This window comes from Dicentrarchus labrax, unplaced genomic scaffold (assembly GCF_905237075.1).
Source record: "Dicentrarchus labrax unplaced genomic scaffold, dlabrax2021, whole genome shotgun sequence".
NCBI classification, from domain to species: Eukaryota; Metazoa; Chordata; class Actinopteri; family Moronidae; genus Dicentrarchus; species Dicentrarchus labrax.
In genome coordinates, this window is record NW_026136701.1 from 19,071,515 (window position 1) to 19,097,679 (window position 26,165).

Genomic DNA, 26,165 nt, shown 5'->3' on the forward strand with positions numbered 1-26,165 from the left:
ACAAGTCATCATATCAAAAGTAAATTCAATGTGGGATTTAATATTATAGTGCAACGGTAACTGAAAAGGTACAGCAGTTTCAGCCCCTTGTCTAATTAAATTACATTTGGTAGATGTGATCCAGAATCTACAACATTTAGGGAGATGGAGTCAAATGTGTTGTCGGGAAAGCCTCTCTATTTAGTGTGTTAACTGCCTCTTAATTTAAACACTGATGGATTGAAACTGTTCTGTATTTGTACATCTGAGCCTTCAGCCCGCTGCAAACTGGAAACCACAGTACATGTAAAGTAGGTTAAGTGTATATGTATAGCACCTTTCAAGATCAGCCGTCACGCTGTGCCAAAGTAGATGTTAACTTTTGTCAATAAGAGCAGCAGAGTGACAACTAGTACAGTGTAACACTGTGTGTGAACCACTATTGTAAAAGCATCAGAAATTTGCATACTGATAAAAGAAATGCAACCACTTATCTACATAAAATGCAGAAGTGAAAAGAAGAAGCGCAATAACAGAAGCATTTCTACATGTAAACTGTTGCAAATTCAAGAGAAAATTCAAAAACAATGTGTCGCAATCTCATTACCTCAGCGTCAGGTCGCAGAGAGCGCAGGTAGCTCTTCAGGTCTCCGTGGGTCATCAGCTCCATCACCACCAGTGTGGGTTGGCCTTTAGACACAACACCCAGCAGACGCACCTGGGAGAAGGACGAGGCGGTTCATTTCAATGCAGTGTGGTGATTACATTATGCATTAGGACAACTGGTCTGGTAACAGCAAGGTGATACTGCTGCCCTTCACACAGCTAAATGTAGGAGAGGTCTGGTATTTGCACATGATGGGACATTTAGTACTTACTATTCTAGATCGGTACTGTGTCTAATTATTGACGGTTAAAAACGTACCAGCAGGGTTTATTGATTCACACTCTACCCCACTTTTACACATCGTCAAACAACCAAAACTTTTACCACAATGCCTTGTGTTAAGTCTTTCAGAGGATGTTGTCTCTCCTTACCACATGGTGGCAGCTGAAGGCCTTCATGACCGAGGCCTCATTCAGGAACTCGATTCTCTCTCTCAGGCTGGCGGACTCGTTGACCGTCTTTACAGCCACATATGTGTCTCCCTCGCCCTTGATGATGTCCTTGGCGATGCCCTCATAGACCATGCCGAAGGAGCCCTGACCCAGTTCCCTCAAAATGTTGATCTTGTCTCTGGGCACCTCCCACTCGTCCTCCTCATACACTGCAGGCACATTTCCAGCAATATGTCACACATGCAGCTTTATACTAAGAAATTGGATAATATGATTATGCAGTAGTTTGATTTGTATTTCTTAATTCCCTAGAATCTTTCCAAGAAGGGTGGATTATATGTTAAACTCTAAAAAGGGTTTCTTTTATTGATGCTTTGGAGCATTTGAGTTAAATGAATGAGCAAGCACGGAGTAGTGCGAAGGTTTTCCTTACTATCCAATCAGGCTTTGTCATGTACACATGCACAAATCATGTGCTAAATAATAAGGTTTCTACTGAGAGAAATCTACCAGGATTTCTCTGAATCCTTTGACCTGTTAGAGGAAACTGCATTTTTCATTTACAAAGTTTCAGAAATCCAGTTATTGCTGAAATCTGTGAATAATCAGAGCACATAAATGCATGTAAAGGAATTAAAAACAGAGATGTGATATCATGGACCTTATAATAACCAATTACCTGTGTTAAAATACAATAAAGTGATTCAAGACTATTCATAATTCTTTGCTTTTGAACTCATTTGTATGTAGTGGTCATTCTTAACAGCTAATTATTTCAAGATCTATTCCAGACGTTAGATGTTTTAAGACATAAAAATAAAGAATATTACAATATAGAGACAAACAATATGTCGCATATGGTTGTTCCACTAGTTTGCTGATCACACTCGTAACTGATTTGCTTCCAAACTAGTTGTGATGTTACATTTCCTGCTCATACACACACATCTTAAACTGTTAAATGTTACATATATATGAGATTTAAAACATTAATATAGCAGCAAACAACAGTTTGCTATGGAAAGATATAGCAGAGTCATGGTATCCTGAGCTGAGAATGACGCCTGTGCAGCCTCTCTATGGTTTGTTTATACAGTCAGTCTGTTCCTCGTGCAGCTGAGCAGAGCGACTGAAACTGCTGTTTTTCTCATCTACGTCAGTGAATTAAGGATTTATTTCAACCAAATCCAGTATTAGTAATGAAAGAAAAGTTTCTATATTATTAATCTAATAGCTTAAACCCTTTTGCTTACCGTCATTAGCACTGAGATACTCTGGGTTTGAAGAGGCGTAGATGGGACCACTCGGCCCTTGAGTTTGACTAAAAGCAAAAAAAAGGAGAAAAGCATTTAATAACACTGACAAAACATGAAATAATAAGAAAATGACTGACAGCATTGGACAGAACGTGATAATTGCGTACTTCTTCTTGAACACGACGAATCCTGCCACGGCCACAAACAGCAGCAGGACAAAGCAGATGACCGGTCCGATGACGATCTTTACTATGTAGAGCGGATCACCTGTTCAAAACATCCGCGCAGACAGTGAGTCACATTTCAGGTGAAGAACAAAAACAAGCTCTTATGAAACCCACTCATTAAACTGCTGCTGGGATCAATACGCGGCTCTGAACATAATCTGCTTTCAGTAGCATCTTTTGATCTTTTGATAATGGTTAAGAGGGCTGAGTCATTCAAGGTTTTGCATGTTTTTCATGTTTATATTTTGCTTGTACATACATTCTTTATTTATACATTTTATTTCTTGGACAGATTAAAAAGGCTTTTGACAGCAGCTGATCACTATAGATCCTAGATAAGAGGACATCATATATTATTAGGTTAAATGATAGATTAATCGTCTTTGCACTGGGACTCAAAACTAATATTCCTGCCTTGTTTTTGAAATGTATAAACTTATTATGCCAATTCCATACGTCTGAATGTGAGCAGGTTTTGAGTACGTAGTGTCTCTACAGTAGCAGATGACAAATCAAACTATATCCTCAATCCAAACAGTATGCATGCTAAATACTTTTGGTTTTTGAGTGTGCTGTTGGACACTATTCTGCCAAATTTGCAATATAGCTGAAATAAATTTTTTTTTAAAAAAAGTGTTAAATCTTAGGGAAAACATTTTGATTTCTCTTTAGTTTATTAAACACGTAATGTATCTCTTGCTGTTGCTTATAAAATTATATTGTTGTATCTATCTGTTAAAACAGTATAGGATTAGTGATTAGTATGTATGTATAGAATTAAAATGTTGTGTGTTGTGGCCTCGTTCGTCTTCACAGTAGATGGAGACTCACTTGCGTCCTGGACGTAGAAGTAAGTGGGCTCGGTCCAGGATCCGTTACCAGCCAGGGAGGTGGCGCGGATCCTCACTGTGTAGTTCCCAGGATGCATCACTTTCAGCTTGCAGCCACGGGTAACTTTGTACATGTTCCTCGACACGCAGTAGTGCAGCTCCTGCAGAAGAACAACGCAGAGGTTCAGGCAGTGGACAACAAACTGCTTCATAATTTCCAAGCTTAAAATAACATTTTGACTCATTTTAGAGGATATATTGTTTCCTCTCTCATGTTTTTTTATGTTTCCACTGTGGAAAAGTTTTCTTTTTATTGTTTTCCACAGCAAATAATAGTCTGCAGCACGAGCCAGATGTTTTGTAGAGCTGTCTCCTTAGCAACTAAAGCTAGAATTACTTCTCCATTAAGTTAATCAACCAAATGACATGAGCAAGACCGCAAGACCAAATTTCAAAACACCAATAATAAGTATTGCCTCTCTTATTTGTCTGTGCTGCATGACTAGTTTTAAGATGGATCAATTTAATTAGATTCTCAGTTAAATTGTCTCTCATTAGTAGCCTGAGCCATTATGTTTAATGAGAAAAAGGAATATAAAAAGGGCTTTCTGAGTAAAAATGACTGCATGTGTTTACGTGTTGTGCTGAACTTCGAGTAAACTCATGCACTCACTGACCCAACAACTTGAATCACTACAGACAATCAAGCAATAAAGGCGTGGCAGATGTGTGTGTGTGTGTGGTGTGTTTCTTCACCTCAGTGTCTCCCAGCCTCTTGTAGTTGACCTCGTACAGGATGATCATGCCATTAGGGGCAAGCGGTTCCCGCCATGCGATGCGCACTGTATTTTCTGACACGTCGTAACTGATGGGACCCACAATGTCATCGGCTTTGTCTGTGGAAAACAAAGTCACATGGTTTCATGAATCATATTTCTATTAACACACAGGTTTGTTTGGAGTAAATAGAAGATGAGATGCTGGCGCGTCCTAATGGCATGGGGCCTCCTGTCTGTTTAATATACTAACTTCTGTCAAACAAACCCAAAAAGCGACAGACATCACTATTAAAAGTCCCATGAAATTGTATCATTAACACCATAATTTGATGCAATTCTTTTTGACACAGGATGTTGGGATGAGGACTTTGAGACATTTACAGGAAGGATGACGGTGAGGGATCAATTTTTAAAGGTGCTGTAAGTGAAATCGGCATTTTTGGCTAACTTCGTGTACGTTCTTGCAGTTACCAGTCCCCCTCCCTCCTTCCCACGTCACCACACTGACATCCTGCTGCTTGCTCTTGAGGACTACCTCTTTGTGGAACGGGATACCAGAAAATATATTCTCCATTTAGTGCAGAAAGGAGGGACTGTTACCGCCTGAACGCTCTTACATCAGCGATCGCTGTCCGAGGTAGAGCTATTTAATGTGTGACAAAAAAATATAGCTTAGAGCACCTTTAAGTTTAAACCTTGAAACAGTTAAATGGATTTTAAACATCAAAACATCTGTTTACAGGTCCTGGAGAGTACTGCTGCGTATGTGAAAAGGGCTGGATCCAGAGGGAGCTGTGCAGAGTCTGATAGGATCGGGGCTGAAGACTATACGTTTGAAAATGAAAAGAATCTGTGAGTGTGCAGCTAGAAAGAAATGAGCTTACCAGATCTCTGTAGCACACTGCTCATCTCTGCTCGAAGCTACATTATCTGCTACTAGCATAACACACCCAAATCTCAGACCGAATTGTCGGTGGTTGAGTTGCATTGTAGGGTTTTTTGACAAGAAGGAAGGATGTGTGGAACAAAAAAGACGATATCTTTGGTTCTGCTGCGTCGAATGTGATCCTTTTTTTTTTCTTTTTCTTTTTTAAACTGTCCATTGTGAGTCAGACAATGCTATGTTTAGTATAAACCAATGGACTACTTGTGGCAAGAAAGGTTGTTTTATTTGATAGGATGAGCAGAAAGCAGAAAGAGTTAAAAGTCTTCATTCGACCTTCTAAAACTCACTTTTCCAAGAAGTAACTGCTTTCCCGGAAACTCTAGAGCCCATTTTATTGTGATTTTCAACAAAAGATTTGAGGAATTGCAACCCACTGCACAAAAGCACCTCAGTAACGAACGCATCAGAACCAAAGATGTTGCCAAAATAATCAATTTGTTTGTTGCCAAACAAACAGATGAGAATCTTTAAACTGAAAACGTTTTCTTTCTTTACCAAGATTGAGCCCAATGGAGGAAAAATCTGTGAGAGAGGGGATGAGAAGCCACAAATGTTCAGAGCTACAGTAGATTCAAATCAACAACATCTCCAGGCTGAAGGCACCTTCTGGATGATGATGTGATTTTAATTACACAGACCCACTCTCTTCCCCTCATTAGTAACAGTAACAAAAGAAGAGCTATCAGTGTCTCCTCACCTTCGGGCATTGTGCGTGCGCTGACGTACGCTGCCATGCTGCAGCGGCCCGGGTCGGTCGCGTGGTTGCAGGCGTGGATCTCGATCTGGTAGCTGGTGAAGTGGCGCAGGTTAGAGATGACAGTGGACTCCTTGGCGTGGACGGTGACCACAGTCTTTGTGCTCTCGAAGGTCTCCTCGTCTTCGTCATCGGGGATGCCTGTGCCGTGGGGCGGGCTGGGGGCAGTTGTAAGGAAGGGGTGTGTTCGGTTGGCGATGCCCATCACAGAGCGTCGCTGTCTTGAGCGTCTAGACAAGGCGAAGCAAGTTTAAACTGGTTGACATAATGCACAAAAGAGGTAACATTTGAAAAAGAAACAAAAAAAGAACATTTTAAAGAAATTAAACAGATTAAAACACAGAATTAAGTAGGGGAGGTTACAGGGAACAGCAGTTGAAGTCACAATGATACAAAGAGTTAAACTGCCAGTACATCCAGCCTGTTGGATAGCTTCAGAAACCCCCAACTGTGTCTGACAATTTCTGTAACTTTACGAATCTGATTATCCAACATTACACTTACTTCACGATGTGATTGGCCGGCTATGCGGCGGTGAGAAAGGAGCCAGTGTTTAAACTTCTTTCTCTAGCTCTCTTTCTTTTCTATTTCTGTCATTTTTAGTGCGTAATACAGAGTCAACACTATGACTGTCTGAAGATGTGTGTTGTTATTCTCATATTTGACTGATATCGCGTCTCCCCTCTCTCTATATCGGCCCGGCCTTCCAGTGTGGCTTTTGATGACCGATGCGGTTGGACAACACGTCGTACGGACCTCTTCTCTTATGTTGTAACCCCTTTATACAGTGTCCCATTCCGAGTGTCACATTTACATATATATTTTTCTTGTCTTCAATCTGAAAGAATCTTAGTAGTCCAGAAACACTTTAACGTTATTGGGCAGAATGTAATAACACTATTTGATTTAGTCCCAAGACTCATACTTTTCTTTTCTCAGAGTGTTTATCATAATCTAAATACAAAACACAGGAGAACTTTTATTTGTTGTGTGGGAAGTTAAACTGAAAGCAATGTTGATCTGTGCTGAGTTTGATAATATGAAGACAAAGAAAAGCTTTTCTGATTTACTCCGAATTGACTGAACCCTTCTTCTCTTGATGGTTTCCTTTATTATTAATAAAAGGGACCACTCTGTTGTCTGTTATCTTACTTGATCTCAAAGACTTCATTGTGGAGGTAATTCTCAAATGTTTTGCGGTACTCCGAGTCCTCTTTCTCCTTTTTTAGCTCCTTGTCGGTTTTGGGGCAGGCGCAGCATCGCGTCGCCTGGCCCTGCTCCTCCGTCTGGTTCCACTTCTGCTCCTCGTCACTGTCCACCTGAGTGGGCACCCTTGACGGCAACTTCATCCCTAGTGAAATGGAGTCCGACAAGACATCCAGAGAGGACAAAAAAAACAACAACGTACAATTAGACAGAGTTGGATGACAGGTGCAATAAACACAGACACGAATCAGTCTATCACAAATATTCACATACACATCCTCCCACACACATGCCTGAGGGGCATGTCTGTCATTGTCATCCCCAGGTCCTCACCCCATGTAGTGTAGATAAATTACCAGTGACACGACCTCCCCGCAGACTCCCATCTCTCTGGATATGTGGGAGTTATGAGAATTCAAAAGAGGAAAGTTTGGGCTTGGTTGTGTGCTAACATGGAAGGGCACTGACGAGAGAGCGTCGACGTGGGTCAGGCTGTGACGGGAATAATTAAACCAAGATAAATGTCTGAACTTTGCCTGAACCCGAGCCAGAGCGAGAGGACGATCCTGACTGTCCCGGTGTAAGTTTCATATAGTTTAAGCTGCATAAGAGCACCCAAATAAGACAATCACCTTTACTGCACTTGATTTTCTTACTCAGTGGGTAGAGAGTAGCATTTCCTCTGTGAAGGACAACGGTTCAATTCACAAAAGGGTCACTATGTTTAAAATGCACTCAAACCTAAAATTGTTCTACAAATGGCTTTATGTCTAAAATCTCACCCAGCTGAGGCGACATGAACGCTGTGCCTTCGATATAGTGCTGCCGTCATGTGGAAAATCTTTAGTGCGTTTTCATGTAATGAAACATGACATGCAACTCTGTGGGTTGAAGACATCCTGCCAGTGCTTCTACAGCTACTGAAACCTTTTTTGGAAAGTGTGAAAGATGTGTTGTCGTCAAGCTAACAGCAAGGCATGGCACATATATAAAAATACATTATTTTTTCCTGGTCCTAGACAATGAGGTTGAGTCTGTTTAGGTCGTTCATTTGATATGCCTTTTTTTGTTGTTTTGAATGTTCGCTGTGGTAATCGTTGGCAAGACTGTGTCCTTTCTGTTTCGCTGATTTGTACATAATGTGGCTTGATATATTCGGATCATCAAAATATAATCTACCCATCAGGGAGAATCAGATCACACTCACCAGTGTGTTGGCAGCAGACCTGAAATAGTCAAGAGCCTTCGAGTGAGAAGAGCTGTTCTACTAATGAAAAGATGGCAAAAGACATTCTTTCTCGCTGCCTCTCTCTCGTGCTCTCAGACGCAGACAAAACCACTAACACAGAAGCAGACACAAGAACAGGACAACCACAAACAATGTGGCTCACCCTTCTGACAGTAGTCAAACTTGTAGAGCTCGCTGGCTTCGGGCTGGCGCTGGCAGAACACCAGATAGTGAGTGATGTTGCCGTTGGGGTCATTGGGAGGTTTCCACTTGAGGATGATCTGGGAGGAAGAGTTGGACGAGGAAATGGGGTCCAACGGGACTGAGGGTTCTGGAGAGACATCACAGAAATACAGAAGAGGAGGTTTATTAAGTAGGAATGAGATTCTCATTAAGATTTTAACAAAAGAAAACAACTGTTAGTCTCGATGACATTCAGTAAAAGACATGCAGTAAATGCACGTTTCAGTGAATTTCTACAAATGAATCATTGGGATTTATCAAAAGATAGCAGAGGAGAAGTGCTGTTTCAATGTAATTTGCATTTCATGTCACAGATAAGTAATGAAACTGGCAGGGCGTTGCTCTGTGACTAACAGCTGCCTGCTCTGCGTACTTGCAGTTTTGGTTTATTACACAACTGAATGTGTGTTTTGCTCATATTAGCCACTTGTAATGTTAACATCTTCGATACTTGTACATCTGAGGGATTGCAATGAGCGCTGGGTGTTTTATTAGATGTCCAGATTTTGAAAGTTTTTAAAGCTCAAATAAACAATTTTAGTAGTACTTTCTAAACTCACAGCACAGGAAAGAGTCTTGTTTTGTTGTTGTATTTGCACATTTTGGAAGATATTTAAATACCATTTTTAATACTGATTGTAAGTTTTAACAACTTCTCGACTCACTGGTGTATATCGTGGTTTCCAGTGTGGCTTTGGTAGTTTTAGTTTGGTTCTTTTTTAAGTGTTAACTTGTGGTTTCAATGTTTTGTTTCAGTTCCAGTTTTCAGAAGTTCTGGCAGGTGCTGTATTTTATATTACATTTTCATAGAAAAGTGTAACTAAAAACAATTATACTGCCTCCTCTTACCCTTATTTTATATATTTTTTGATTTTATTTTAGATTGATTTATTTAGTTTTACCTCATTTTTTTTGGTTTTATTTATTTTTACCTGTAGCTGTACTAGGTCAACAATGTTTATGTAACATGTAGTTTTAGTTTTGGTTCTAGTTTACTGCAATAACAACAAATCAGTTTGTGATGACAAACTTTTCATGACACACATCCTACGTGGTACAATGTGTGGTATTGTAATGGGGGTCACAAATCATTAGCAATGAAAAATGGATTAAAATACATTGTTATCTTTAACATATAAGAGTATATCCATTTTTCATGAATGGTTAACTCATATCAATAAATAAAGAGATGCTTTAAAACACATTGCATATATATTTTGTATTATTTTTTTAAAAACCACAGTAGTCTCCTGAGTTTATTATTCTGTGTACATAATCTATAGGATACAGTATAAGATGACTTTATCATTAGAAAATCAAATCAGAACAGTGAGAATAAATCAAAACAGCATTTCCTTCAAGATGATGTGACATGAGATATTTTGACAGTTGTAAGCATTATAACATCTCATGTTTACGAAAACAGAGTTTAAACACAAATTATGTACTTTAATGATATAATTAATAGAATAAAATATGCTGTACGCCTCCTCCTTGCCCCAAAGTCTGCCATGCTCGCTGAAAAAGGATGTGTTGCTCTCCTACAGTCCACGTTAAATGATGTGGAACACTGTGATTGGCTTATAGACCAATCAATCAATTGAGTTTATGCATTTGGGTGGAGTTAGACGACAGTAGTCATAGATCTAGACATCCTACGTGTCTTTTGGAAAGGGCGGAAGATATGAAAGGGTTAATTCATGTAAAACACAACATGACTGTAGAGTTATGTGTATTAAAAATTTTTAGCGTTGCAAAACAAACTGCATTGTGACGCACATTTTTCTATTCCTAATTCGATCCTGCTTAGTGAACACAGATTAACTAACGCAAGAGGCGTAATAAACATGAGTCAGTGTGTGATTTGCAAAAGCAGGATGGGGACTCGCTCTGGCACCAGCCACAAGTGCTTGTTGTTGGTGAGATTAAAATAAAGCTAAAAATGTCTTTGGCAGCCAAAGAATCATTGTTTCAGGACAGATTGTATTTTCTAGCCTATTATACATCTGAATGTGATGTTTGATTTGCATTAACTGTGGCCAGCTGATAACAAAGTGCACTGCGAGTACAAAATGAGGTTACCAGCTACATGCGGCATTGAACACTGACTGGCATCAACGTATATCTGATTGGCGGTGAGTCGTCTTTTGAGTAGACATATGAATCAGATTTTCGAGTGGGAGGATGGAAGAGACACTTTGTCCTGGCCTTAAGTGTAGAAGGAGCTCTGAGAAGAATTGAACAAAAGGTTTTACGTGCTGATTTATAATTCAAAAGAGGAGTGTGTGATAAGGAGAATAAATAGGAGGTAGGGTGCACGGGGATGTCAGACTCAACCCTACGGAGACAGAGAAACGAGAGCCTTGTTGTCACAGTGTGATTATGTTGTCCCCGCTTCATGACGCTGCAACACACTGGTCCGACCACATTGTCAGTCTAAGTTTCATCAGCAACAGCTCATTTGTAATGACAGCTTTGCCCTTCCGACGAGGTATGCTGGTTAGACGCGACGCAGACCAAGAACCTGGAGCGGTTGCCAGACGGATAGAAAACAACCCTCCCTTGACACGGCTGTCTGACTGGATGATGCGTCTCTGCTGGAGGCCTGTTTCGTGTGAGCGAGGGATGTCATGTTTGATGCGGTTTATCAGGAAGGAAACGCACATTGTGTAAAAGGAAGCCAGTTAGACAGGACACCATGACTATGACTAACCCAAACTGCACACGGACCACACTGTGGGTGGCAGAGTACAATTAAGTACTGGGGAAAGAGATTTATGATTGCTGCGTGACCGACTCATGCAGACACCTTGCACGAGGCGGTGCCCTGTCGGTCGGGGGCCCCCCAGGCGAATCGTCCCATCTGTCTTCCTCTTCCTAGTTCTTGTGCCAAGGACATTTTGGCAGCAGCCAGACTGTCATACACACAACACTGAATCCACCAGTCAATGATAGTAACACCACAAGAAATGTGGATTCAAGACGGCCCTAAAAATAGATGAACTCCAGTGTAGGAGGAAAAAAAAAGGCCTTTTCCACTAAGATAGTGCCCCGTAACCTAGAGCTTCCTATACTTGAACATTTAATAACCTGTAAGGGTTTGAGGTTCTACCTTGTGGTTCCACTGAGCTTTACAAACCAGAACATTTTTAAATACGTCACTGAAAAGGCAACATTTCAGAACACGTCTGCATTTTCATCCGCTGTTCGGTACGTGAGTGTTGTTGTGGGAAGAGACAATAATGGAATAAATGTGGGCTTCTATCGATTTTCTTTTATGTTTACATGTAAGTCAATATTAATGCATTTAATGGAAAGGGCTGGTGCTTGATTCACTCTTGAATCAGAAGACAGGGGGGTGGAGGTGATGAAAATGTGGTGGAGAACGAACTGTAGAACAGTTTCTTTTATACTTGTACATACAACTTGTATCGTGTTAAACATGTTTTTCTTCTCCGGTTCAGCTACTCTGAAAGGCTCTGCAGTCACTCAAAACACTTTCATCGACGTACGTTTACGTGTATTTCGCAAAAGCACAATTCCATTTAGAGGGGGAAAAAGCTCACTATTGGAAAATGTCGTGATATTTTTAATCTAAATACCAACTGTATACTAAAACACACTTCCATATAGTGCATAGCTTTTTTGCTAACATTAATTATTTGCACTACATGACCCCTGACAGTACCTGGAACTTGGATTTAGTTCCACCTTAATGAGAAGTGTTGAAATTTAAGTTAAGGAACAAAAGCAGAACCAGCAACAATGGCTTCACATTAATTTGCAGGTTGTTAAGTTCCCATAGTGAAAAAAGTAATCATATTTTTAAAGTTAACATAACGCTAATCCAGAAATTTGAAGTATATCAAAGTGATTTTTTTACTTAAGAACAAGTGATTCAGCACAAATCTAATCAGTCTTACTGGTGGCGTTGGTGCGAACGTAGATGATCTCGCTCTTGGCTCCGTGGACCTGGTGTTCGTCAGAGGCTGAGAGCTGGGTTTTCACCATTATGGCGTACTGCGTCCAGGGCTTCAGAGGCAGGATGAGATGACCTGGTTCAAACTGCTCTTTGTCGCCCTCGGTGGCTCGACGTGGAGGGTCCACATCAGCTATCACCCAGCTGTTGGAGCCGCAGGCGTCCTGCCCGTCAAACTCAGTTACGTTCTGAAAAGGTCTATTGTGGGGGAAAAACAATAACAGTGTACGATAAAGAAAAAAATGTTACATGTAGGCCTAAATTGTATTTCACTAGGGAAAGGATATTGAATTTCAGTTTGGTGTTTCACAGCAATTTATCATTGTATTTATCTGACAGCCAGAAGAGGAAAAGAGCACTGCAAAAGATCAGTGAGACCAGAAAGAGCCTCAAAGTGATGCTGCTTCAAAGAAAGGATATTCCAGGTTATTTTGCTGATTTTAGTATTTTGTAGGGCTGTCGAGAAAATCAGCAACATCAATGAAGATGACCCCTGGTTGTAACGACTGATGGATCAGTACAAACATAACGTAAACTTGAAGAAACATGGTTTATATTTTATCACAATTTCTAAAAAGTGTTTTAAATGAGTCAGTGAAGCAGTAGATTTATATCCACTAGATCTCACTTATCTATATGTTTATGTTCAGTTTTTTTTATTATGTAACATGCTTATGAAGCATTTGTCTGGAAGAGATCCAAGTCCGATTGTGACTGATGATTGAAGATAAACTTACGCTTCTTTGTAGAGCACCATGAAGCCCAGCAAGTCTCTGAAGTCTGGAGGCCAGAAGGGTTCCCACTTCACCATTATTTTATCGCTCATGGTTCGTATCTGGGTGAACCTTAACACATGGTTCTCACCTGAGAAAAGGCATAGATCAATTAAAAGAAATGAACAGGTTTAAAAGTTCAAAGTAAAGCAAGAAATTATGTAAGATAAGATTAAGATATCTGTTGTAGGGAGATATTAGTGAAGAAGAAACATCTGCTTTTGTTGATTTAGTATGGAAACATCCTGATGTCCTGGAGCAGCCGCCCTATTTCACCTACTCAATCATTTTAAGTAGACTAAATATAGATGAGACCAGGGGCCCCCCCCTCATCCAAAACGGAGACAACTGCACCCCCCCCACACACTGCAAAACTCTGAGGCGCAATTTCATATTGTTGACTTTTTCGTCTGTATGTTTTAGGATAACATTGTTGGACTCTTAACCCCCTAAGTACAGCACTTACAATAGAACAGGAACCATAGCCGACCCAATTAGACTGCATACAGACTCCGATCCTAGTTCAGGTATTGGTTCCTAAAAACTGAAGCACCCATAGTTTTTAAAGATTATTATTTGGGTTTATATTGCCTTTATTCGACAGGAGCCACTGCAGTAAGGTCTCTTTGTACATGGGGGCGTCTACAAAGTCAGCTACCAAGGCGTCCCAAGCATCCCTCTATTCCTCTCTTTACTGCCTCTTATCTCCATCTTATTAAGGAAACATATCAAAAAACATAAAAGAGAGATTATGCCCCTGTCTTTTGTGTATATAAAAGCACAACGAACACCGTGTTACCACGTTTAACGGTCATTTGTGCTTTGCTCTGTTGGTTGTTCCTAGTTAAACAGTGTCAGTAAAAGGTCTGCAGGAAGGCATTTGCAAACAGAGAGAGACAGGAAATGACCATCATAACAATAACTATGGCTGTGTTTGCATCTGTACCAAGGCCGACCCTGTGTTTTCTGTTGCCATAGTAACCCCTGCAACAACTGTCTCGTCTTCAGAGCAGAGGTTCTTACATGAGGCCTGGTCTCCGTTGGTCTTGGAGGCGATGTCGTTCTTGACTTGCCGATCTTTGGTCCCCGTCACCTCCTCCATCTTGCGGATCTCAGACATGCAGAGTTTGGAGTTGTAGTGAAAAAACATGCGTCCCTGCAGGATGGCCAGCTTGTGTTTGGACCAATCCCAGAGCTGCCGCAGGTTCTGGTTGTCTAGGGCATAGAACGAGTAATTCCTGGAAAAGAACACGCAAGACTGCATGAGCATACTTTTCTGGGTAACATGAGTAGAAATGCATGGTGAGCCTACAATTTGCATCATACGCCTATTGTTTGCCGTTTCTACTGTAAGTGTAGCCCATTGTGCTACAAGCATCTTCCTCCTCGTCTGAATGAAGCCTTATAGTGATTTGGGAAAAGTCTAACCAAAAACAGTTACCACAGAAAGACATTTTGAAAAGGTCAGTGCTTCCGCTTTTAACTCATAATTACAGGAGGAGGCTCTGACATGGCGAGGATGAGATGGGCTCAGAGGACGGAGTCTCACCCGATTTCCTGTTCCTCTCCACGAATAACACGGAGTTTGCGGAAAAACGAGAGGGATACGAGGGCGTAGGAACGTCGCACTGTCAGGTAGCCAGTGATCTCCTCCAGCTGGCCCAGGCTGGCCTCCAGTTCAGCTGCTATGTTGTCTACAGAAAATGAAAAGACACAAACCTTGAAGTGACTTCTGATTCCACAGGATGCTTGATAAAAAAATCTCCCAGGCAGCTGCTTATTCTCGGCTGTCTTCAATTTTGGTTTCATCTTTTTTCTTTTAAATCAGTTTTCTTTTATAAGTAAAAACTACATAATATGATTCCCCTAATTAGGCCGTTCACACAAAAAAATAATAGTTTGCATTATGCTGCAAACTTCATGGCTGAATTTCATCAATCAACAAGCATACAAGTCTTATTTTCTGATAATTTGGAAATCATGCACTGCTATTTTATTTTTCTTTAGGCAGAATGATTGGGAATATGTGTGTGCCTATTGTGTGGTGGTGTGTTAAAAAAGTACATTCTGTAGATCTACAATAAGTCTGCTGCCTTTTTACATTCATCTGATGCTTTCTTTTAGTCTCACGACAACTATTTGTTTGCACTATCGATCTCATTTGCATTTTGAATCTATGTTGTCGTCTGTACATTCTTTTTAAAGGTAATTTCCGTTTTTTCCCCCCAGTCAACCTCTTATACTTTTATCTGATCCAAAACAAACCACAGATACTCACTTCCTCCACGCAGGTTGATGACCAGGCTCCCATTGAGAACAGTGCAGCCTCTCAAAGCCTGAGCAGCCATGACAGAGTCCACAGTTTTCAGACCCATACATACCTTGGGACAAAGCCCAGCACAGGGAGTGCAGTTGAGCCTATAGAACAGGGAGAAAGGGAAAAAATAGTCATTAGAAAACCTTTTTAAGAAAATGTGTGCAGAACAAAGCATGTTGGTGTTACACATGTATGATCTGCCAGTTAGAGAGCAACATTAGCATTCATTTTGAGTAAAGATGTGTCCACAAGATGAAGCCCGGTTTTACCCTTCACCATCTCCTGAGGGAAACATCTGGCTTTATATCTGCTAAATGTCCCACTATGTTCACCAGCTACTTCTTAGCTGTGTTTGTCTGTTGTGTGGTGCTGGGCAGTTAGCATACATGTTTTTTTTTTTTTTTTACTAAAAACAGCTGCCTGCTTGGGGTGTATACACTGGTGAGACTGAAGCAAAGAGACACTTTTAGTGAGCTGAAGGCTGCTAAAATCCTCTGTAGAGCTGAGGGGAACTACAGAGTCGAGGGATCAATCTGTAGATGGCCGACACCTTTCACAAACAAGTCGTCATGTGATGTGTAATTTTAGCCGTTTTAAATAGATCTTCAGCTGCACTGTATGTGTAACATTTTAAAAAATGAAGCTCACTTCCTCACTCAACTTTGGTTGCGAATTAATTAAAAAGGAACTGACCCCAACCCTTCACCTTAACAACCTGGCTTACATAATATTGTCATAACAAGTCTCTTCTCATAATAGATATATAGCCACGGCTTTGTGTGCCAACCATATTAACCTATTTCCTGAAAAGCCCTCCTGTACAATCCCCACACTCATAATGGCGCAAGTGCAAACTTTGATGAGGTAAAATCCAAAATACACAGCAATCTCTGCAGGTTCTCAGTTTCACTAAGCGAAAAGCGAACATCTTTTAGTGGAGACACGTGTTGCGGAGAACGTTTTTTTGAAGAGGATTAAGGCATGATTAGACAACCATGGACTGTTTGCTAGAGGCCATTGTTCTGAGTGTGTTAAAGCATTTTTTGCTGCTGGCTGATTGATGAGAATGCCTTTGTTTGGCTACAGTTGAGTAAGCTGGCAGGACAATTACAGAAGAATGTGGCATTTCTTTTGTGAATGCCAAATAGTGGGAGCGGGTGGCAGCTCATGTGCTACGGGTTTCATGACACTGCATGTCTAATCTGAAAAGTATAAATAAATGAGAAATACAAAACAAGAGTTTGCATTGTGGTCTCTAGTCATGTTGCACTTGTAAATGAGATTAATGACAGCTTTTCAACAACAAAACAAACCACCCATATGAGCTTCAAAAGCCTAAGCTAAATAGTGTGTCTCTGTCTTGCAGATAAAATGTGCATTGTTTCTTTATCTGGCTCATAACTTTCCTGATCCATGTTGACCTTTTCCCCTCTCTCGTGCCACATTTGCTCTTTCGTCCCCGAGATGCTCATAACGCCTCAGAGTACACCGCTTATCTTCAAAGCACTTTCATTTCCACAGCTTAGTTTAAAGCCAACGACGGGAGAGAGATGCCAAAGAGAAGAGATGGGCCATAAGGGGAACAGAGAGGGAGTCGAAATAAAAAAAGGCTGAGATAGGAGTATGGCAGGGTTCACCACGGGTCAACAGTGGCCTTGAGGACTGTTGGTGCAATGATCTGGTAAGAAGTGATAAAATCTGCACATTGAAAGGCTCATTTCAACTTAATTTGTTCAGGCATTATTCTGAAGCTGTGTGTTGAGCTCTTCATCACACGATACACACACTTCCACTTAAGCTACACCTGTACAAATGTGTGGAAATGAAAATTATACAAGCATGTAAAGAAGATATAACAGTAACTGACAGTAATTATCTTTCTATTGAAATACATTGATGTGATCACTTGTAACAAAACTATATTCTAACTAATATATTTTTATCTTATTTGGTTATTACCACAAATTCTATTGATGCCAACATGTGCAACTTTATGTCTATATCTCTGAGGACAATATGTTAAATCTGTATGCCTCTTTATGTCATGAATATTATTCAGCCTTCTTATAAACCAGACGTTAACCACACAATTGATCAGCTGATAATGATAAAACACCTCGTGCTGCATTTGTGTAACTGGCTGTGTTTAATTTTCATTTTCTCTGTTTCATTTCTTGTGCTGAATGAAAGATATCGTGATTTCAATGACATTACCTGATTAAATAAAAGGTATATTTAAAAAAAAACAAAAAAAACACCAAACTATGTCAATGATGTATTTATGAATAATATAATATGATAATAATGTATGTTTTCAGTGTCGGAGGAAGAGTTAATTTTACTGAACTGATAAAAACCTTCTCAGTTTATGTCACTATTTTTGCCCAGCACCTGCGCCTATATGAATGTGTTATTCCTCCCTTTCTGTTTCTTAGATTGACCGACCAGAAAAATGGTCGGGGTGCACTTGAGCAAGGCACTTCACCCTCATCTGCTCCAGTGGCTCAGAGAGTCCCACTAGAAACCTCTCAGGTGTTGACTGTACAGTATGTTACTCCGTGAATGTGAAGCTGCATGCTGTTCAAACCAAGATTAGGTGCTTGGCAAATCCTCTGTGGATAAATAAAGGTTAAATACACATGGCGATGCACCGGAGCAGTAGCACAACCACTTTTCCTTGTCATCGCCGTTGTCAGTGACAGACTGCCTGGACTGTGCTGCTGCAGTCGCATGCCAGACGGACCCTCTATCTTACTGCAGTGAGCCAGGGTAGTCGAGGCTCAGCAACCCCGGGGCACTGACTGTCCAGAATGCCTCTCTGACTCTGCTAGGGTTTAACTGCTCCCCGGTCAACTAGCCAGTCACGTTGGAACAAAAGACAACAAGTCTTAAAAGATCCAGCTGCGTTTTCAACCTCTGCCACAGCAGAATGATAAGAGCTGTCTGGAGTGACTGTGCTTGCAGGCACGCCCACACTAATCAACAGCCCTGTCATGGTCAATGAAGGTGTCAGAAAGGGAGGCAATAAAGGTCACTGGCAGGTCAGCACAAGTACGACGCCCTTCTTTAGAAAGGGAAGTCTGTTCAGATGCAGCTACAAAGATACAGGCACAACAGGTTGTAAATTACATATGTAGAGAACAGGGGAAAAAACACTTCACTTCTGAATTTGCTTATAGCTTATAACACCGCAATGCAGACACCAGTGAATGGTAAACAACCATCAATTTTGTGCAGCGTGTCAGCCACAAAAAAAAATGTAGCGGACGGATAGTGAGTCAAAAGCAGAAAGACAGATGTGCCAGCTTTCCTACTGCGTTGCACCCCTTTGACCTAGCTGTCTGCAGTCACACACACACACACACACACACACACACACACACACACACACACACACACACACACACACACACACACACACTCTCACACACACACACACACAGACAGAGAGAGGTGTGTGTAGTCTGAGCTCAGCAGGACCTTCAGTTCCTGTTCACACTGTGCAGCAAACACAGTGACAAGAGCTAAACCAAAGCAGAAATCTAAGCAAGATCTCAGGATATTTTTAATTTGACATTACATTTATTTACTTATTTTTGCTGTTTTGGACTCATCACAACCCTGAAACAATTTACTTACCCATTTTAAATTGATCAATAAATCAAATGAGTACCTTCATAATACCTGACAGTCTTTTAATAATAGCAAGTAGCAAGCAAAAATGCATTTGCAAATGAAGGCATTGTTTTTATTTTAAGCAATGTGGCAGAATTAATTTTTAGGGAAATTACACATGTGTAGGGGAATCAACACGTCTCCTATGTACAGACCGAGGATTAAAGCTTGACCTCTGTGTGAATGTGTGTTCGTGTGTGTGCATGCACATTATCAAGCCAGCTTTTCTGATCACACACACCGCTCCATCAGAAACCATCAAGGCCATCGGACTGACATGAGTGTCCACTTACGCGGAGGAGTTGACGGTCGTGTAGCCGGAGGGACACTCAGGGATGCAGGCACCGTTGTGGATGACGTACTCGTGGCAGTCAGGGCTCTTGCTGTGCTCCTTCTCCCGCTTGCATCTGTTGTGGAGATCCTGGCAGAAGGCGAAGGAGACGCAGCGCCAGCCCTTGTAGGTGAAGTGGTTTTCGGGGCAGCGCTCCACGCAGTTTTTCTCATGCTGGAGGCCGCGGCAGGCCACGCAGTGACTGGCTGAGTTGGGCTTCAGGCAGCCGCCCAGACACTGGTCGTGGCAGCACTGGTCGTCCTTGGTGCAGGCTCGATGTTTACACTGAACTGGGCACACTGCAGGTTAGAGAGGAACAGTATTATGAACTGAATGTGAGCTTCAGGAAACAGGAGCTCATCATCATTCTAACGCCGTCATATTATTTCAGTTCCTTAAGTGGCACAGATGATTTTAAACAGTCTCCAATGACGTTGCGTCTTTATATCTCTAACGCCAAAGAAATCTCATATGGTCAGATCTCTGTCAGCAGGAGTGAAATCCCTCCTCACTGCACGCGCCAGCAGCCCAGAGGACCATCTGCCATTGTCCAACAAGCATATTGAATACAAACAGCAGGGCTCCAACACAAGTTGACAAAAGACAGACACTTATCCAGAAGGCTTGGTGAAAGTGAGGCAGAGGGGGGAAAAAAACTGGCATTTGAAGCACTATTCACTATTTTGCAAGCGAGACACGTGCAAGATGTCTTTGCTCGGTTCCTTTTTTGTTCTTCTAAAAACAAAAGAACTCATTTTATGAGTGACTACAACAGTAAACTGAGCTTAACAAGTGCTGGGAAATGGAGAAAAATATGACAAGGAAGGGTTTCCAAACTTTATAAAAAAGATGCATCCTGTATCCCTCTTCTGTGTTAAGGCTCGACATGTATCAGCAAGGTCTACTGACCATCTGCATGCTTTGACTATTTCTGAATAGTGCATAGGTAGATACATATAGACATATATAGATAGTCACAACATCTTCATCAGGACATTTTTCACTATGGGCTCACCGTGTCACAATTCACAATATCGAAATAATCTCACAACATCATTAACAGTAACACAAGATAAATGATAAACATCCATGTATTGCTAAGCCCTTGGCTGCAGCGGCTATAGTAAAAACAAGCCCTAAATCAAATAAAGTAGCTGAACTAAACTTAAGCACAGGCCTCTTTCTAGCAACATGACCTACAAGCTTTTTGTGAGCAAGCAGGAGAAATAAACACTGACAGATACAGTATGCAGACAGTCACACACACACACTGAAGTTCAGAGATGTTTCTGGGGCATAAAAATGATCAACTAAGGACGGAGACTCAAGTCTGTTGGTTGGCTGTTCGTGCATACATCTGCCTGTGTGTGTGTGTGTGTGTGTGTGTGTGTGTGTGTGTGTGTGTGTGTGTGTGTGTGTGTGTGTGTGTAAATAGTCTGTTACATAACATTAAACATTAGGATCTGGACTGGCAGGTGTGTGTGTGTGTGTGTGTGTGTGTGAGAGAGAGTAAGTGTACCAAAGTTTGTGAGTGTTGTTGTCTCAGCGTAAGGAATGAGGACAAGTGTGCAGGGATGGAAGGAGGCTTCTCAGGAGTAAATACAGCTGACTGACCTGCCTGCTGAGATTAGCTTCTCACCCACAAGCGCCAGATTAAGACCGTTCAACAGCAAGGTTGATAATGTGTCATAGAGGTTAGGGGCAGGGTCACAGGTCACGCTATAAAAGTCGTTGTGAGTATGTGTGTCTTTTATGGGTCTGAACTAAATATTCAGCCACATAAAACCAGGAAGGGAAAATGCATATTTAGGTGCTTCACTTCGAATTACCGGAGACAATTAACCTCAATAATCTGTCTTTCTTAGTCATTGTGTCCTAAACTGCTTAGCTTCATTAGTGTCATGAGGTCAGGCCTTAAACGAACAAAACATTCACAGAGGTAAGCTCTTCAAGTGCACGAAGAGCGTGTGCTTGGGGTGGGCGGCAGCAATATGAGAATGGCAATGTGAGGGGGAAGCTAAAGGGGGCACGCTGCTAGAAAAACAAATGATATAACCACCTTTTATCTACGTCAGTCTGCTAGTCTAAATAATCTACTCGACGGTGGGATTTACAAAAGAACACTGGAGATAATTTCCACACTGAAAAACAAAATGGTCCCTTTTGATATGATGTTTTTCTTCTGTTTCCACAGTTTATTTGAAAAGCTGCCCCTTTAACTTTTTTCTGAAATGCATGCACTGTTCGCACACGCGCACACACACACACACACACACTCTCATATACACAAAAGCTTTGCTGTCTGCTCACACTGACTCCTGATCCTCCAGCAGGGATCCATGTCGGAGCACAGGCACAGCAACAGATCCACCCTCAGCCTTAGCCAATGTGTTGGCTAGCTGTAGAAGCTAGCCATTCAAATGGCCTCTCCCATCTCCAAGGAAGACAGGCACACAGTTTAACCATTTGTGTCCCTCTGCCTTCCCTCCCAGCCAGTCAGACAGCAGCAGCAATGGGAGGTACGCAAAAAAACTGACACGAGAGCCACACAGTAACACGCTGGAGCTGAAGAGAGAAAAAAAAAAAAGAGCTGCAGAGCTCCACACAGCTACGTATGTGCTGCTTTTATACTAATCAAAAGCACAAGTATTTCTTAGTAAGGACTTTAGGATTTTGTCATGCACATAAATCTGCAGAAGGAAAAACACAGCGCTGCAGCTAAATCCGTCTATTAAGAAGTCCTTGTTGAAAGAAACGTGGTGCTTTCTGTCGTAAATGGGTTCAAATTCGTGCTGAGACAATCATGTTATGTTAGTATGGTGTTGGACAACTCGGTGCCTCGGGTGACGCATCATGTCTCATCATGTCCTCAACTCATTAGGAGTTTTTACAGACTTAAAAGGGCCTGGAACAACCGAACAAATTCCATCCAGCTCGAGATCTCTGTTTGAACAACTGATTGCCTGCTTTTACAAACTGAAATCGGTTAAAGATTAAAGTACTACAGACACTTTCTGTTAATCTTAATCTCTAAATACATTTGTGTGCTGTTTTTGAGTGAGGTCCATTAAATGTTGCAGCAGGCCTTTTAATTATTAGTCAGTAATGATGTTGAATCTTTTGAATTTTAATCATTAAGGTGTATAATCAAATACAGTATTTTTTTTTTCATTATAAATTATACCAACACCATTGGACAAAAGAAAATATCAACTCTCAGAACTTCTGTTTTACAACTTTTTGAAATTTTAAAAAGGACTAAACAATTATATCGATGAATCAAAAACAATTATAGCTCAAAAGATAATGAAAATAACTTAGTTGCAGCCCTACATTGCATCTTGTTCAGTTTTACATTAGAGCTGAAATTATTTGTCTATTAATCAGTTAGTAAACAGGGAGAACATTTGTTGGCAGGTATTTTGATAATTTATTGAAGTATAAATGCGAAACATTAATTGGTTTCCAATGTGAGAATTTTCTGCTTTTTCTGTTTCATATTATTTTAAATGGAATTTTTAATTGAAATCTTTACAATTTGAACAGTTTCAACCTGAGTAGATAATAACATAAGATTAACATACTTGTCAATTGCAGCCCTACACTGAATGTGCAATGCGACTGTCACACGTCTGATGTTTTTTAACAGAGGCACCGGTGAGTGCAAATAACAAGGGGTTAATGTGAGTCAGTCAATTTCAGTAACTGATGTCAAGCTCCAGACATGCACTGAGTGCCACCTGAGAGAACAAGCAGGGCAACCACTTTCATGAAGCACCAAAACAAACCACTCACTGTCCAAAAGATTTGTACAGTTCACTTTTACCAGCAGCTGACTTGGCGCCCGTTTGCAGATCCTAAATTAGCGGCATTATTCACTATCAGACATCACAGAGGCTTTTATAATATCAACAACAGTGACCACACTGAAGGAGATAGACTTGTTTCTTGTGTGCCTGTCAAAAATGCTTTCAAGGTCGAGACCCTGAGGACCTTTGAGAGTGGGGCCACCCCAAGCCATCTTTGATCTCCCAGAGCAAGAAGGACGCTGGGGAGACCGTTTGGGGGAGTTTGTCATTCTTTTCCTTAAAACATGCAAATCTCTTAATACAGGCCCAGTTTCCTAATTATCATTATAAACCCTGCAGCTAGCGCCATTCAAGAAGAGCAGAGGTCTTTTTCTCAGTTTGGTCTCTGTGTCAATTAGTTCTGCTCAGCTTGAGTTTGGTCTTGTCAGCATCTCCGCTACTTATCTTCCATTTGGACAGAGTAAAATCACTCGACAACAATAAATCAATGGGGGTTTTTTGGGAGACAAGTGCTGGGTCGGCAGTTGGACTTTGGTCTGTTTACGACTGGCAACATCTTTTTTGGGGTTTTTTTAAGTCTTGAGGCTGAATGAATGTATCGCCTCCTGTCTCTGAACTCCTTATCCTTATTACTCTGGTTCCTCTGGCACGCTGGTCAGGGCCTGTCTGATTTCTTGTCATGCGGTATGTGCAAAGTACAGCAGGATCACATGAAAGCCGGTGGAATAATGCTGCAGAAATGCGGCTCTTTATCTCACTCGAGGGAGGGGGGGGAGCGACACAATGCGATGCTCAATCCTCGAACTCGGCCTACAACAACAAACCAACACAACTCCAGGCCCCTGTGTGACAGAGATGAATACACCCTGTCAGGGCGATGCCAACTTGGAAACGGGAGGTGAAGAAAAAGATTTGCACAGCTTGCCAGCGAATGGCAAGCTTCAACAGCGTGGGGTGTCGAAAAGGCAGAAAGAATCCACATTGCTTGCAAGGAATGACTCATATGGTTCATAACAGTTCCTTGTCTGCTGTCTGCAACCAATGCACACACTCTGTATGAAGAGTGCATCAAGTCTTTTTGTTTCTACCAACATCAAAATGCACACCACACACTTCTCCGTACCCTAAACGCTGGGATTTCTTCCTAAAATTAAGAGCCTCGGTACTTGTCATTAACCACAATTTGTCCCTAAAATCATTTTGTGGTGAGTTTTTCCAAGTTTCTTTTTATGGCAGCGATGAAACAGCAGCTTATTCAGGCTTTTTTGCATTGAGATCATATTAGACCCCAGAAAATGCCAAACGGGAATGCAGTGGTGCGCTGGTTGGTAATTAAAATTCCACGTCCATGACGAGGGTAGTATTTAGTTTCTTATGAAAGAAGGTTTTTGCTGAGGGCCCAGAAGAGAACCATCTAAAGAAGAACAAATAAATTGCTTTTGAAAATGGTGATCTTTCCACACTGACTATTTAAAACAAACTGACAGAATAACAGTGTGGTAACTTGAGTACTGAATAAACTGCCAAAATTGAACACTGAAGATTGATTCATGTTTCAAATATGACAATCACTCACTGCTACAGCAGAACAGCTGACTAGATATTTAGGGAAGATGAGGCCATGCCAGAAATATAGAAAAGGCAACAAAAAACAAAATTACATTTGCAGTAACAACAAATAATAATTTAAGACACTAAACTTTCTGTCAAGCAAGTAATTGCTTTATAAACTCATTTTTACAGCATGAAATGCATATGTAGCATCCAATTATTACAACTAAAAGGTCATTGCTCAGTAATCCAATCTACATGTAGCTGGTATGCCAACTTGGGGAACCTTTTCTAACCAAGGTACCAATTCAAGCTTGTATAATAAATAAAACATTTTGAAGTCTGTGCTTTCTAAAGACCTTTCCCTACCAGCTCATTCATTACAAAGGGGTTTTCATTAGAACAGACTTGCTTGTGCAAGTTCACCAAACTATATGCAGGGCTGAGCTTCATTCACTACAACAATATTTTTTTAAACACATTCAGTAAAATCAGAAGCAATTGCTCAAAATCACAGTTGATGGTGGTGGATGTTGTCTCTGACTGCATGGTACTTTCAGATGGAAGGATGACTGCTGTGTCTGCCCTGATATGCACTAACGTCTGTCATTAATAAAGAGTTGCCTGGTTTCCTTTCAACTAGTGAGGAACAGATGTTATATAGTCCCCACTTCTATTTCCAAACATGTCTCTGCCTACTGCAGCTCCCTGTGTACCTTTAATAAGAATGAGATGGCAGTGAATGAAGACGGATGGGTGGCAGGACATAAAATCAACAATGAATCAATTCATCGCGCGGATGACATTTGAGTCGAGATGTTGACTTTGTAGTCCTGTACAGACAGGAACATCGGGCAAATGCTACAATAATAAATTCTCTATTAAGGCAAATCGTTTACAGTGCCCATTGACATTTAATTTGACAATTTATGAATTACTTTATTTAGATTATGACTCAAGCAGCCCCAGGTTTTGTTGACTGAGGACAATCCAAATTTACATCTCACATATCTGAGTTTAGGCTTTATGAGTTGAGGGGAATTACCAATAATATATTTATCAGTTAAAGTAACAAAGTAGTGCAGACGATCAGAACAAAGCTGTGCGGATGTTTGGGGGGCCTCCAGACATAAAGGAAAAGCATTTATTAAGAGGTGAAAATGAAAAATTACGAAGTAGAGCTGAAACAATTAGTCTATTAGTTGATTGTGTGAAGGTTTGCT

The 26,165-nt window shown here is 41.0% G+C and overlaps 1 protein-coding gene across 2 annotated transcripts in view; it reads right to left on the minus strand.

Annotated features, from left to right (window-relative positions):
- The window catches only part of insra (insulin receptor a), a 50,347-nt gene that overhangs the window by 3,511 nt on the left and 20,671 nt on the right, over window positions 1–26,165 (minus strand). Inside the window, exons 4-19 of one of the 2 annotated variants that reach the window (XM_051399138.1) lie at window positions 19,545–19,881; window positions 15,538–15,677; window positions 14,809–14,953; window positions 14,283–14,497; window positions 13,224–13,350; window positions 12,431–12,684; window positions 8,428–8,595; window positions 6,983–7,181; window positions 5,774–6,060; window positions 5,572–5,598; window positions 4,108–4,247; window positions 3,353–3,512; window positions 2,462–2,561; window positions 2,292–2,359; window positions 1,018–1,247; window positions 587–697 (exon numbers count right to left, since the gene is read on the minus strand). In XM_051399138.1, coding sequence (XP_051255098.1) covers window positions 587–697; window positions 1,018–1,247; window positions 2,292–2,359; window positions 2,462–2,561; window positions 3,353–3,512; window positions 4,108–4,247; window positions 5,572–5,598; window positions 5,774–6,060; window positions 6,983–7,181; window positions 8,428–8,595; window positions 12,431–12,684; window positions 13,224–13,350; window positions 14,283–14,497; window positions 14,809–14,953; window positions 15,538–15,677; window positions 19,545–19,881 — 2,708 coding nt within the window. The remainder of the gene's footprint in view (window positions 1–586; window positions 698–1,017; window positions 1,248–2,291; window positions 2,360–2,461; window positions 2,562–3,352; window positions 3,513–4,107; window positions 4,248–5,571; window positions 5,599–5,773; window positions 6,061–6,982; window positions 7,182–8,427; window positions 8,596–12,430; window positions 12,685–13,223; window positions 13,351–14,282; window positions 14,498–14,808; window positions 14,954–15,537; window positions 15,678–19,544; window positions 19,882–26,165) is intronic. The other variant, XM_051399145.1, reaches the window with a different exon arrangement.